Raw genomic sequence first — 15,166 nt, forward strand, 5'->3', positions numbered from 1 at the left:
ATTTTACTTTTTTATTTTATTTTATTTATTTATTTTTGGTTGCATTGGGTCTTTGTTGCTGCGCGCGGGCTTTCTCTAGTTGCGGCGAGCGGGGCCTACTCTTTTTTGTGGTGCTTGGGCTTCTCTTGTTGCGGAGCACGGGCTCTAGGCGTGCGGGCTTCAGTAGCTGTGGCACATGGGCTCAGTAGTTGTGGCTCGTGGGCTCTAGAGCACAGCTCAGTAGTTGTGGCACACGGGCTTAGTTGCTCTGCGGCATGTGGGATCTTCCTGGAGCAGGGCTCAAACCCATGTCCCCTGCATTGGCAGGTGGATTCTTAACCACTGCGCCACCAGGGAAGTTCCTTCTTGGTGTTTTCAATATCCACCTGCACTATCCTTGCCATTTCCTGACCTTCGCATTCCCTAACCTCCTCTCTCACCCTCTCTCTGCCCCTTCTCAGCCAGCACATCATGCCCTGGACCTTGTTATCATCCATAATGTCAAATCCAAGGACCCCACTCTACATCCATGTGCCCCAATCTTTCCTTGCTCACTCCCTCTGTACACAGAGCTCAACGATCCTTCCAGTTCACTGCAACCTTCAATCTACTGAGCCTGTTGTACTTTCACTGCCTTTCACCCCCGTGTACTTACATTTCTTCTGACCTAGCTTGGAACCCATGGTCCAATCTTTCATATTTTCTTTTGATTCACACATGAGTTTAAATATGTTTGTGTTTGGGGGAGCTTTCATTAATTTTGTTACTCTGAGATGTAATCGAGTGAGATCACGTTTTGAAAAGTGCACTACAGGGGACTTCCCTGGTGGCGCAGTGGTTAAGAATCCGCCTGCCAATGCAGGGGACACAGGTTCGATCCCTGGTCTGGGAAGATCCCACATGCTGTGGAGCAACTAAGCCCGCGTACCACAACTACTGAGCCTGAGTGCTGCAACTACTGAAGCCTGTGCGCCTAGAACCTATGCTCTGCAACAAGGGAAGCCACCGTAATGAGAAACCCGCACACCGCAAGGAAGAGTAGCCCCCACTCGTCGCAACTAGCAAAAGCCCACGTGCAGCACCAGAGACCCAACACAGCCAAAAGATAAATAAAAATTAAAAAAACACGAAAAGTACACTATATTACTTCTTTTTTGTTTTTTGGCCACGCCGCATGGCTTACAGGATCTCAGTTCCCCAACCAGGGACTGAACCTGGGCCTCGGCACTGAAAGCCCGGAATCCTAACCACTAGGCTGCCAGGGAGCCCTCGAAAACTGCACTATATTACTCTCGATGATTAATCATCATTGGGAGTATTATTATTATTATTATAAAAATACAAGTCCTGGCATTTTGAAAAACTGAAGTTGAAAATCTGTTCTAACTCTTGCTATAGAGCCAGTGTCTTATGACCCAATATTTTACCTTTTTAGAAAAGACCACATATGACCACAGAGGAAGTTTAATTCACTATGGAATCCTTGGTGCATGGCACATAATAGTTGTTTAATAAATATTTCTTGAATAGAATTTTGCTTTTTGGAATCTATTCTAATATACTTGCCCAAGTGTATAAAGATTTAAGTTTCAAGGTATTTATTTTGGTAGTAATGAAAGCTTGGCAAAACTTAAATCGGCATCCATCAGGAGACCTGAGGGGATGATTAAATAATTAAATTAAGGGCAGTCAAGATGACGGGATGCCAAGCAACCACGAAAGTGACTGAGGTAGATCTATATGTGCTGACGTGGAACGATGACTGTGATTTATTGTTGAGTGAAAGGCAAGTTACAGAAGGCCACCCCACCCCCACACCCCCACACTAGAAGGGTCTGGAAGGACATCCCAAGTGTTACCAATGCTTAGTTGTCTCTGTGGAGTGGGATCTGGAGGACGATCAAGGGGAGAAAATTCACTTTTTACCGTACGCATTCCTATATTGCTCAAAATGTTTACAACATGCATCTGTTATCTTTATATCTAGCAAACAACAAAAATATCTTTCGAAGAGCTGCTGGGCGGAAGAAGGAATGCAGAGGGCCGAGTGAGGGCTCCCTGACTCCTAAACTTACACCCTTAACCCCTACTCCACGTGGCCTCCTTGGGCCTGCCAATCCGTTTCACTCAGCAAGCAGCCCTGAGAACGGCAGCCACTTTCCCTCCCTCCCCGGAAACAACTGTGACTCTGTCCAGGGGGGATGGATTCAGGCCTCTGAAGAAGAAACCGTGCCCAGCTGGCAGAGCCCCACGGGGCTCACCCAAGACCTGCCACAGGCAGGAGGAAGCAGAGGCCACCTCACGTGGAAGGAAGAGACCTGGGCGAGCAGTCAGGGGCATCCTACAGGGAGGCGCAGCCACGGCTATACTGAGACCGGAGGTGTCTAATTAAGAGTTGTAACAACTTCTGTCGTGTGGAAACAGCTGTGCGCTGGTGGCAGGGGCACTGCCCTTTGCCAAGAAAAACTGGGCCAGCTCTGCCACTTCCTGGCTGGTGACTTTGTGCCTCGCTGTCTCTGTCCGAAAAATGGAGGTGACCATAACGACTCCGCTGGGGAGTCGGGGGTAAATGAGATACGGGTACAGAGTCCCCAGGTGCACCCTGCGTGTGGGAAGTATTCCTCATGCTTCTTGGGTGCTCTCAGGGAGGAGTTGGGAGAACACGCCAACCCTGGGGGACCTGTTGTCTGGCTTACAGTCACATCTTAGGCCTCATTTAACTCCTCTGGGCCTCTGTTTCCTTATCTGTAAGATGGTAACGGTAATAGTACCAGCCTCATAGGACTTAGGGGAATTAAATTAATACATGTAAAATTTACGACCTTGTCTGACACGGGTACCAATACATACGTGTCACACATCCATACGACAGTGTATGCCACTTGATAAACACTAATTTCACTCCTGGAGTTGAATTTGCTTAGATAGTTTGATATTGGGTTCACAGGACGGTCCGGATCAGAATGCAGGAAATAGAGGGAGGCAAATGAGGTACCCGGGGAAGCTGACCAGGGCTCACTCATTTCACAGATCAGGACCGGAGAATGATACTAGCAGCTAACATTGATTGAATTCCCGCTATGTTCCAGGCAGTGCCCTAAGCACTTAATGTACATGAACTTGCTTAATCCTCGTATCAACCCCATGAGGGAGGTACTATCACCAGGCTCATTTTACAAATGGGGAAACAAAGGCACAGAGAGGGTAAGCAACTTCCCCAAGATCATACATCCAGTAAAGAGCACAGCTGGGAGTCAAACCCAGGCACTCTGGATCTTAAACTTATACCCTTAACCTCCATTCCGTGTGGCCTCCCCAGGCCTACCGATCAATTTTGCCCAACGGCTGTGCAAAGAATGAGCATCAACTTTCCCTCCATGCTCAGAGCTCTACGCCCTTCGGTGCCTGAGAAGAGGGACTTAAGGGAGGACCCAGCCCAGGCCTTGCAGAGGAGGGATGGGAGGGGTCGTCTCTGCCCAGCTGGGGGATGGGAGGAGGCAGAATTTGGGTTGGACCTTGATGGGAATGAGGGTGGATACGGCCAAATCCAAAAGCATTTTAAGTTCTTATCTTCCTGGCTCCTCTGCAACATTTGACTATGGTCTCCTTCTGAAACCGCTTTCCTGCTCATAAAGGAGTTCCCTTCGTTGCTTGGGAAACACTGTAAATCCCCTTCAGGGCAGTTGCTAATTACGTGCAGTGTAAAGACTTGAGGATCCTCCAAGAAGTCCTCCAAAGTGGCTCTTTCTCGTTTGACATCCCTACGACTCGCACATTGTACGAGATAAGTTTTACATATCACTTGCATGTCTGGCAATAAGCTGAGAACTGGGAGGCAAGTGAAAAACAACCTCTCAGGAGCCAAACAGATGTCAAAGTCCATCCGCTAACACACGTGGATTTATTTAAGGTTTACTGTTGAAAGAGTAGACTTTGGAGTCAGATAGTCCTAGAACTGAATGCTGGTTCCACCATCGTTACCTGAGCAAACCTGGCCAGACCTACTCCTGCACTTTAAGCCTCAATTCCCTCCACTCTCCAGTAGGGATGACAGTACCTACGTCATGAAACGGTTGTGAGGAATAATGAGATCATGCACGTAAGATGCCAATACTTTGGCACATAATTGGTAAGTGACAAAAAGTGGCCATGCCAACTTGATGGTACCATCCTCTTCTGCCTCCCCAGCCTTTAAATGTTTCTGTCCCCCAGGGTTCCATCTTTGGTTCAGTTACAACTCTACAATTTCAACCAGGACCATGGGTGGGTTTTACTTTTTGCATTTCTACAATCATGCATTGGTTAATCTGGAATTTTTATCTGTAGCCCACTTCTCTCCCTGGAGCTCCGGGCAGGTCTCTGAAAAAGGATGGGGAGTCTTGTGGGAGCTATGAAGGGAGCAGGTCCCAGGCACAGAGAGGCTCCTAAGGCAAGGCCGTGTGCTCTCTAGAGACTAGGGCCAGCCCATGCCAGCCCGCAAAGCAAGGAAAGAAGAGGGTCCTGACCAAGTTGCCATATGCCTGCCAACTGAGCAAACCTCCTGAACGGGAAAGAGAGTGATGCTCTACCCTCCTCTGTGCTCCGTGGGGCCGCGAACTGTCTCGTGCACCTGTCCATCCCCAGGGCTGGGCCCAGCACTGGGCACCTAGTGGCCACACAAGTTGCCAAAGGGCACTTAGTTGTTGGAATGGGACAAGGCTTTGGAATTCACACGGTATTTCAATCACAGACTTTTATGCCATAATCCAGGATCTATGAGATCTTGGGCAAGTTACTTTTTCCAAGTTTGTTTTCTCATATACAAAATGAGGCTAACATTAGCACCCAGCCTATAACGTTGTGCTAAAAGACATGACACAGAGATTTAACACATGCCTGGCCAATCATATGCTCAATGATCATTAGTTGTTATTATTATTATTGTTATCTGCGGTGAGATTTCCAAAGGCTGGAAACCCTCAGCAGAGGAATGAAGGAAACCAGGGCAAGGTCACTACAAGACAGTGAAAAGGATGCAATTTTTAACTTAGATTCAGAACAAGAACAAGGAAGGGGTGGGTTCACTTTTTAGGGAAGCTGCTAGAAAGTTAACCAAGGGAGATAGGGAATTACTCCGCTCTCAATAAAAGTCTGTCGTAAGGGAGGATGATCTTCAAATTATAAAAAAATAAAAGCAGCATCGTTTGGAAAGGAAACAGAAGCTCAATAATACAGAAGGAGAGTCAGCGAGCGCCTCTTTAAATTGGCTTTTGCCTCTAGACTCAAAAATGACATCAGAGGACATTCAAATAACTTGCAGATGTGAGCAGTGTCTGTAATCTTGAGAACTCAGAACAAAATCTTTCCCAGTTTTCAAAAGGGGTTTGCATGCATGTGTGCATATGCACATGCGTGTGTTGGGAAGGGGGTGTAGAGTGAATTCTGGGAATTGCAAACCACTGAGTTCAGTGGTGATCCCCAACTAAACAGATGGTCTATGACCATTTAGAAAAGAAACACTTGACTACTTTTGGGTTCACCTGAAACAAGGTACATCAGACAAATCTCACTTCTTTTTTAAAAGGGGATTTACCAACTGGTGAAACAGTGGATTTGTTTTGGTAAGGCAATTCATCCATGTATTCGGCATTTATTAATCACTTCCTGTGCCAGAGACATAAAGACGACAAAGGTCTGGTCTCAGAAGCGGCTCATATGGTGGTTGGTCAATAAGGTGGTGACCGGTGGCTGGCTGGTAATGACATTTAGCATAGTCATAGCTAGTGGAACAGCTTTGCCCAAAGCCTGCAGATTACTGGGTCGATGTCAATTCAGAGGGAGAGCTTGGATCTGCTTTAATTCATGTCCTGTTCAATATTTTGATCAAAGGCCAGGTTTGGAACACGCAGAAGACATGCTTATCAAATGAGCTCATGGCAGAGTGAGGACGGCTACCTGCCGGATGGTGGAATTCTGATTCAAAATGATCTTGAGAGCTGTTGGAATGAGCAATGCAACCGGTAATAAAATCTAACCCAGCTCAAGGTTGCACTAGGACATTAAGAACCCAGTTCCAATCAAGGGAAATAAAGCCTTAAAGCTGACTCTTGGGAGCAATAAAAATATGAAGGACATGGAAGGTCCAGGGGTGGGTGAGAGGTCCAGACTCCACATGAAAAGCCTGCGAATGGATCTGAGAAGCACTTAGAAAAATGTCTGGCGCGTAGTAAATGCTATTCACAAGTTAGCATTTATATACAACTACTAGAAGCCTCTCCTCATCCCGCAGGGTGAATGAGTTTACCTTCCCCAGGTAGGTCACTCACAGCCACATGGACTAAGCTCTCCTACTCAGGGGTCCTGGCAGAGGAGAGGATGCTCAGTTACCTTCTCCCCAGGTGTGACTGAGATGCGCCATACGCAGTGCATGTGGGCGGAGTAGCCGTTGGGGTACTCGGGGGAGGAGAAGTTGCCCGTGCTATCTTGTAGGGTCTCTCCGCAAGCTGTCGAGGAAAGGAAATGACTGGGTTGCTGGCTGCAGGTGCCCAATCCCCCCAACTTTCTGGCTTCCCTGCCCTGAGCCCTGGCATCCTTTGGGGGAGAGGAGAGAGTCTGGGATGGCCCCGTCCCCTTAAGATCCATCCCTTCTCCTTTCCGTTCTACCTAGTGCTGCAGGATGCCCTGCTGTCAAGGCAACATGGGTTCCAGAGTTAAGGTCAAGCTCCTTCGGAGGGCCTCACTCCCTCTCACTCACTGAGAATCGCTCTGCGCCCCCCATTTTCTGCTCCCACTGTCCCTCACTCTCACCCTCAGAAGATGGGTGGCTCAGCATCTCCCCACCTGATCCAAGCCCCAGTTTGGGTCTGCAACTTGAACACTCCCCCTCCCTGGGTGCCCCCTCCCCCAACGCCAGACAGCCTCAGCCTTTTCTAAGTCTCACAGCCTCAACCTTCTTGGCCCCAGGGCCTGCCCTCCACCCCACCCTGGCCTGTCCCCACCCCTGCCCCGACCTGGGCACTTGTAGAGCTTGCGGGCCTGGGCAATGTCCCCCTTGCTGAGCCGGGTCCTCTGGCCGATGGGAGGCTTCACCCCATTCACCTCGTACTTGGGAACGATGGTGTCCAGGAAGATGCCCCTGAGGAGGAGAAGACCAGCCTGGGTGAGAGTCTGACGGGAAGGAGGGTGGCTGGCATGCGTGCACCGAAGGTCACGACCCCGCAAGAGCCCAGACATTCCTCAGCAGGGTCAGGGATGGGTGGAGACATCTCACCCTGTCATTACACTGCCCTCTGACCACCAGCCACCCTGCTCCGTGGCAGCCATACCACAGGGCCTGGGGGAGCCCAGGAACACTTTGGGAGGTCGGGGACATGGACCTAGGAGGCCCTGGGGACACACCGGTGCTCCGGCTCAGTCTGGCCCAACTCCCAGCCCCGGGAGAGCTCCAGACCCCTCGTCAGTCATGTCTCAGCCCTGCCCGGCCCTGCTTCTGAGGCCCCCTGTGCTGATTCAGCCCTGACTACACCTCTCCCAGGACTACCCAGGGCCAACACTTCGTCCTGCTGGCACGGGCTACTCCTGATGGGACCTGGGACAAGGCCAAAGGGCAGGCTCCACCGTGGCCAGACCAGACCCCAGGGACAGCCCCGCTAGCTCCTGATCCATCAGTGTCCCCTGTCCCCTCAGTTCCTGCCTGCTAGGTCCTGGATGTTTCCATCTGGGAGGAGCAGAAGGAAGGGGCAGCAGGCATCCCTCCACCTCCCCAGGGCCCCTGACTCACACCCAGCTGGGTAGAACTCAGCAGGAGGCGGGGTGGGATGTGGTGGGAAATGTACAGGGGGTGGTCTGTGGGTGTGGTGGGTGGGATGACCTCACCACCCTTCCTTGGTCTCTGTTCCCTCAGGTCTGGAGGCAGGAAGAGTGGGTCTAGAAGGAGCATCTGAGGAGAGGGGGAGGGCCAGGGTCTGGGAGAGCAGAGACAGAGCATGAGGACAGAGCCAGGCAGGGGAAAGGCCAGGAGGGGGTACGAGTTAGGGTGCTGGGGGGAGGCAGAGGAGGAGGAGGGGCTGTTTCCCACACTCTGCTAAGGAGAAGCTGGGACGGGGAGGCCGGGCCACTACCTCTGGGGGCTCTGGCTGTGATTTCTGGGAACCTAGGCCCAGGATAAAGAGTAGGTGTATACGTGCTGGTGAGCTGGGGAGCGGGGCTGGTCCAGGACAGAAGCCAGACTTTGTGCCAGTCAGCCAATTACGCAAAGGTAGACCCATCAGAGAGACACGCCCCCTTTGGCTGAGGGTTGAGGGAAAAGCTCAGCTCCTTCGGGCGGATACGGTTCCGGGGCCACAGCACACCACGCGGCTGCACGGCAGCTGGGTTTCAGCCTCCCGGGCCAGGTGTGCCCAGTACTAGGTGAAGAACCCAGGCTCTGTGAGTCCCGGCCCTGCCATGCACCCACCGTGGAAGAGGACAGCAGGGCAGGCAGCACCCACGGGTCCTCTGCTCGGGGGCCGCAGCCACCCAGAGGCCCACCCTTGTCCTCGCCAACGACCCCAGCAGGGCAGGCTAGTGCAAAGCGGGAGGCCTACGGAGGGCAGGGCTGGGCTGCCCCAGAAGAGGCTGGGCCCCATCTCTCACCTGGAGAATGTGTTCCGGGCATAGTGCATGATACTGTCAAAATCATAGGTCTCCCCCAGGGATTCCACCTCCTGGACCTCCATCTTCAGGAAGTTATACTCCTGCCCTGCGAAGACCAGGAAAAGGGTGTGGGGAGGTGGGAGCAGGCGGGTCTGTGAGGGATGCAGTGCTACCTTTTCAGGTGGGGAACCGGGTCCTCCCTGCACTTGAGAGGTGCCCCCCTACCTGAGGGTCTAGGCAGCTGCCAGGGGAAGCCTGGGGGAGGGGCGGGTCTCTAGAAGAGTCTGTCCAGCAGGGGGGTGGGGGGGCGTTGAGGACTTGCTGGAGGGAAGGCTCAAGGGAAGATGGGAAGGAGATGCCCATTTCTAGAACCACAGGGAGATGAGAGCAGTGAAGAGTGGAGGAGGCCTGGGGAGAAAGGGAGGAAGCAGGAAGGGAGGGAAGAGAGAGCACGGTGGGGAGAAAGGAGAGAGGAAAAAACCCTTGGAGGACAGCATAGGCCAAGAGCAGGAGACTGGGTAAAAGGGAAGAGAAAGGCTGAGGCAGCATGGGAGATGGGCCGACCCCTTCCCACCTGCACCCCTAAAGGCCAGGGGGGTTCTGGCTGCTCCAGACAGCCCCTTTGTGCAGGACCTGGACCTCTCCTGGCTCCCCATCTGACAACTGATTTGCAGTCCCTGAGCTGCTACTGACCCGGAGGAGATGCTGCAGGGGAAGGGTCTGGACCCCAGGCAGGGCTGTGACTACCCAGCTGGCTGGGACTACAATGCTGAGTTGACCAAAGGCGATGGCTTGAGGGAGCAGCTCCCACCCTGACCAGGAGCCCTGGAGGGGCAGGTAGAGGAGCGTACCTGGCTGGATGTTCTCGCGCACGATGGAGACGTGGCGGTCTCGGTCAGGCCGCGTGTGTTCGTGCCAGAAGCCGATGACATGACCCAGTTCATGGACCACGATGCCGAACTTGTCACAGTTCTTGCCGATGGAGATGGCCTGGGGGCCCCCACCACGGCGGCCCACGTAGGAGCAGCACCTGGAGGGCGGGGCCAGCTCAGGGGGGCGGTCCCGAGCTGGGGGAGTGCATCCACTCAGGGGTCGGGTGTGGCTGCCAGGGGGGCCAGGGAGCGGAGGGGTTGGGGAGGGACCCGAGTGCGGGATGCCCGGACTGTGTGCTGGGGCCTGAGCCACATCCGGGGCAGCTCCTGGGGAGATGCCCCATGGCAGGAGGGGACAGATGACGCAGGGCCGTGCCCAGATGGGACAGCTGCAGTGCTCAGGACAGAACATGGGTTGGGGCGATGGCCGAGGGTACAGTGCCCAGGGGCCCCTGCTCACCCGCAGGGTCGATAGGTGAACACGATATAGCTGTCCTCGTCTGTGCGCTCCAGGAAGGTGACACAGGTGTGCTTCTCCCAGTGCCTCATGGCCTGCCGGAAGACTGCCCTCTGGCTGCCTGCCAGGACAAGGGAGGCCAGGCTGTCACAGTTGTCCGGGTGGGCCCACTTCCACCCATTGCTAAAGAGTCAGCCATTCATTGGACAGACAGGCAGAAGGTACCACTCACACCATCATGCACGACAGGGCTGTCCTGAGGCCAGGCCACGGTGCAGGCTGCTCCCCACACGCCCGACATCATGCTCACCAGTGAAGTTCCCTCCAATGACAAAGGGGATGACCCCATCGGGCCACACGCGCTCTGGTCTAGACGTTGCTGCCCTCCGGCTCCGGGACCTGCTTCTCCATCTCCCGTGACTTTTCCTCTGTGGCTGCCCACTAGTGCTCTGACAGTTGAGGGTGGAAGAGTTTCCTGAAATTGAAAGAAGAAGGCATTTGGTAGCAAGGGAATGAAGAGCAAGAGAAAGCAAATTACAACTGACCCTCATTATCTAGGGATTCCGTATTTGCCCACTCAGTAAAAGTTCTTTGTAACCCCCAAATCAATACCCTCAGCTCTTTCACGGTCACTTGCTGTCATGCACAGAGCAGTGAAGAATTTCAGTCACCCACAGGCATGATCCCAGCTGAGCCTGAACAAGGTGACAGGCTGCCTTCTTGTTGCAGCTTATACTGTAAATATCTTTTTCACAATCTATTTAGTGCAACATTTTTTGCATTTTGTGCTTTTTCTCGGTGAGTTTGCTGTTTAAAATGAGCCTCCCCTTGCCCCCCTGTGGTGCTGAAGGGCTGTCTAGTGTTCCCAAGTGCAAGAGGGCTGGGATGTACCTTATGGAGAAAATACCTGGGTTAGAGAAGCTTTGTTCAGGCATGAGTTACAGCGCTGTTGGCCATGAGTTCAACGTTAGTGAATCAATGCTATATTAATTAAGGTGTCTTTAAATAGAAACACACATAAGACTGGGTTACGTATTAATGAGTTGATGAAAATGTGACCAGAGGCTTGCAGGAACCTAACCCTGTATTTCTCCTAGGAGTAACGGCTCAGAATTTGCTAATTCAGTGTTCGCAGTGACTTTATGGAATGACTGTAAGGTTATTCTATAACTCTATTCATAACTACCATGAACAGAGAGAACTGACTGTCAGTGAAAAAGAGAACAGCGGTGTACTCGTTTCCCCAGACCTGCAGGGGACCTGAGACTAGGAAACAGTCCCGTCTCAGCCAATAAACCTTCATATTTATGGAGCATACAGAACTTGATGTCCTCTTTAAGTATTCCCAAGTACACGTCCTCATTTGACACAGTAGCTCTCTGGATGGACTGGGCAAGTGTCGCTATCTACATTTGACAGATGAGGAAACTAAAGCCCAAGATTTGTGCAAAGTCAGATGGTGGGTTAGTGGCAAGTCCACGTTATCCAAATCTCCATTCTACTTTCCTCTTGTCCCATGTCTACTCGTCCCCACTAAGGTCAAGTAAGCCTTGCTAGTTACCAGGCTACCAGGTCACCCTCCAATGCCAGCTGCTCTCTGGGGTAGTTTGACCTTTACTCCATGGCCTGCCCATGCCAGGATCCTCCCTCCTGCCAGACAGGACAACTGCCTGGCACCACCAGAGTGTGCCCAGAACAGGGGCCAGGTGAGAATCCCCCACTTGGGCAATGGGAGGGTTACCTGTGAGCAGGACCACATTCCAGAGCGGTGAGAAGGCTGAACAGAACCAAGACAGCCCAGGCCCTCAACCCTCCCATTCCCTCACACATGCACAAGTGCCAGGCTCGCTGCGGGGGGCGGGGGGGGTGTACTTGGACCCACCCTTGACCTTGAAGAGCTTTGAGTCCAGCTGGGGAGACAGACTTATAAACAAATCATTGCAGTGTGGTGCGACTTGTGAGATGCTAACAGTGTAAGCCCAGAGGAAAGAGCACAGCGAATGGTGGCATGGTCAGGACTTGGGGATGAGATCAGGGAAGATTTCACAAGAGAAGCTCTTGAGATGGGCTTTAAAGGATGCGTAGAGTTTTGCAAAGCGGGAGCAGGAGAGGAAGCCAGGAGGGACTGTGATGTGCAGCGAAGAGCCTGGGATTTGGAGTGAGAAGGCTTGGGCTCCTGTCCCAGTTTTGCCACTGACTAGCTTTGGGACCTTAAGCATGTCACATTACCTCTGTGACTCTTAGTTTCCATACAGATGGTCTCTGACTTCGGATGGTTCTACTTACAACGTTTTGATAGTACAGAAGTGATAACACACTCAGTAGAAACCGTACTTCGAATTTTGCATTTCCTGGGTTAGTGATAGGCAGTGTGATCCTCTCTTGAGATGCTGGGCAGTGGCAGTGAGCCGCAGCTCCCTGCCAGCCACACCATCACGACGGGAAACAGCCCATACGCTCACAACCATTCTGTACCCAGACCACCATTCTGTTCTTCGCTTTCGGGACAGTATTCAATAATTACGTGAGGGATTCATCCTTTTATTATAAAATGGGCTTTGTGTCAGAAGATTTTGCCCAACAGTAGGCTAGTGTTAAGTGTTCTGAGCACCTTTAAGATACCCTGGGCTGAGCTACGATGTTCAGTAGATTAGGTGTATTAAATGTATTTTTGACTTAAGATATTTTCAGCTTATGATGGTTTTATCAGGATGTAACACCATCACAAGTTGAGGAAGATCTGTGTCTGTAAAGTGGGAGTTGTCCTGACCTACCTGTGAAGGTGATCGGGGACAGTCAAGTTAGACAATGCTTTTGAAAGTACTTTGTAAACTGTAAGCAAAAAACAAAGTGGGTGGGGGCTTCCCTGGTGGCGCAGTGGTTGAGAATCTGCCTGCCAATGCAGGGGACACGGGTTCGAGCCCTGGTCTGGGAAGATCCCACAAGCCGTGGAGCAACTAGGTCCGTGAGCCACAACTACTGAGCCTGCGCGTCTGGAGCCTGTGCTCCGCAACAAGAGAGGCTGCAACAGTGAGAGGCCCGCGCACTGCGATGAAGAGTGGCCCCCGCTTGCCGCAACTAGAGAAAGCCCTCGCACGGAAACAAAGACCCAACACAGCCAAAAATAAATAAATAAATTAATTAATTTAAAAAAAAAGATTCTTAAATAAAAATAAAAACAATGTGGGTGCTTAGCTTCTGGGTATGTCTACACTTGCCACTGCTCTGGGGAAGGGATAAAGATATCCCAAGGGAAGACAAGCCCTTATGCTGGGTTGAAGCTCATGGCCTCTGTCCTGGGAGGACCTGGCTGGGAACAAGGAGGTTCCCTGTTTTTCCAATTCTGGAACCCATTTCTGGGACAGAGAGGGGCCAGCCCGTACTGGGTGTACCTGCAGCTTTGATGGAAGACCTGCTGGTGGCACGCTGTCTGAGATCCGCAGCCTGCTGCACCTGGAAGGCCCTCAAGTCCTCCTCATCAAGGGCGATGTCCCCAAGGAAGGCAGCTGGAGAGAGAAGAGGCCGGGGCGAGTCAGTCCCCCCTTACCCAGCACTGAAAGCCCAGCCCTGTGGGCACAGCCCCTGGCCCCAGCAACTGTCATCCTCAGTGCCTTCTGACGAAGGGGAAGGGACATGGGGGCTTTGAGGATCTCTAGGGAGACTCATGATCATTTTTCAGTTGGAATCTCAGCAAAGCGGATGCCCACCCCCACCAGACTGTTAGCTACCGAAAGCCACAGTCGTGTCATTTATTCCATCATTCTTTAGCAAATGCTTAGTAAGCACCTACTGTGGGCCGGCGCTACTCCAGTGATTAGCAAGACAGAAGAGGTCCCTGCTCGCAGGAAACTGACCTTCAAAGAAACACAAGTAAACAAATACGGAGCTCGAGAATTCCAGGAAGGGATGGGTGCTACCAAGAAAATAAAAGGGGATGAGAGGACAGAGTGTCTACTTCGGGGGCCCATAACCTTAGCTTTGTGCTGAGCGTTTGGAATTCACTTAACAAATGCCATTTCAATTACACTGAGGGGAGCTTATACTGAGGAGAGCCAGGACACCCGATGGGCTTGGAGGAAAAGGTTTAATAGTTCTCAAGTGATTCATATTCTGAGTCTCAGAGTCCCCTCTCTGGAGGAAGAAAGGCTTGGGGGAAAAGAACTCCGCTAACGGGACATTTTGATTTCTGGAGCTGGGGGGGTGAGGTTTCCAGAGGGATGGGTTAAACAGTCTATCTGCGTTTTGAGAAACAGAGGCCCTGGAGCTGAGCGCTTTGGAAGGAGCTCAGATGCAAGCTTCATGCTGGGCTGCTGTGGGGGAGGTGAGAGGCTGGGCTGGAGGTGGAGCAGAGAGCAGCCTCCCCCCAGCTCCACCCACAGTGACATCTGCTTCTCATCCCAAGAGCTACACAGGCCTGGTGGGCAGCGTTACACAAATTGTTTTAACCTTGAAGCCTTGCACACAGGTTTCTCCTCCCCAGATGGCCCATTGGGTGGACAGACAGACAGACAGACACACACACACACACACACACACACACACACACACCCCTACTCATCAACACAGAATCAGACACATGGGCCGGTGTTCCTCCAGACACACGGTGACATCCACAGCCATGCTATAAAAGTCACAGAGACAACCCTGCACGCCCAAGCAGCACCATACCACCCCTTCTGGTGGGAGGCACTCAATAACGTTCGTTCAAGTGAAGGATCACGGCGATATGCTTTGGGCTTGCAAACACGTGCCCCAGACACACACTCTTCCATAGATGTGACCTGGAGCTGGATGGGCAGAATGCGGGAGTGACTTTAGCAGTTATCTAGGCCAACTTTCCATTTTACAGATGTGGAAACTGAAGCCCAGAAGGGCAATGATTTAACTGAGACCACGTTGCTAGTCGCTACAAAGGCTGGATTTATAACTCACGCCTCCTGATTCCCGGTCCAGTGCTCACTGCACTGAAGTTCATCATCTTGCAGAACCCATATTCTAAATACTCACTCAGACACACACAACCACCAGAAAATACACACATCACAGACAGTCCTAAAACACACATGCAGAAGCTCCAACACACACAAACCCAACTGCAAGTTCCAAGCCCATTAAGCCAGTAATAGTAGCAAGAGTGACACCTTATGTAAATGTCTGTTGAAATTTACGTGGTGCTTTCCAGTTGACAAAGTGCTTTCGTATTAATGAATTCATTAATCCTGGCCCACCAGGGACATGCCCATTG

At 51.9% G+C, this 15,166-nt stretch overlaps 1 protein-coding gene across 1 annotated transcript in view; it reads right to left on the bottom strand.

Moving 5' to 3' along the window:
- The window catches only part of BMP1 (bone morphogenetic protein 1), a 40,692-nt gene that overhangs the window by 19,422 nt on the left and 6,104 nt on the right, over positions 1-15,166 (bottom strand). The window contains exons 2-8 of the mRNA XM_079927459.1: positions 13,314-13,427; positions 10,232-10,396; positions 9,925-10,042; positions 9,444-9,622; positions 8,593-8,698; positions 6,969-7,093; positions 6,346-6,461 (exon numbers count right to left, since the gene is read on the bottom strand). Of these exons, the coding sequence (XP_079783585.1) occupies positions 6,346-6,461; positions 6,969-7,093; positions 8,593-8,698; positions 9,444-9,622; positions 9,925-10,042; positions 10,232-10,396; positions 13,314-13,427 (923 nt within the window). The remainder of the gene's footprint in view (positions 1-6,345; positions 6,462-6,968; positions 7,094-8,592; positions 8,699-9,443; positions 9,623-9,924; positions 10,043-10,231; positions 10,397-13,313; positions 13,428-15,166) is intronic.

Source organism: Stenella coeruleoalba (assembly GCF_951394435.1).
Source record: "Stenella coeruleoalba genome assembly, chromosome: 7".
Taxonomy (NCBI): Eukaryota; Metazoa; Chordata; class Mammalia; order Artiodactyla; family Delphinidae; genus Stenella; species Stenella coeruleoalba.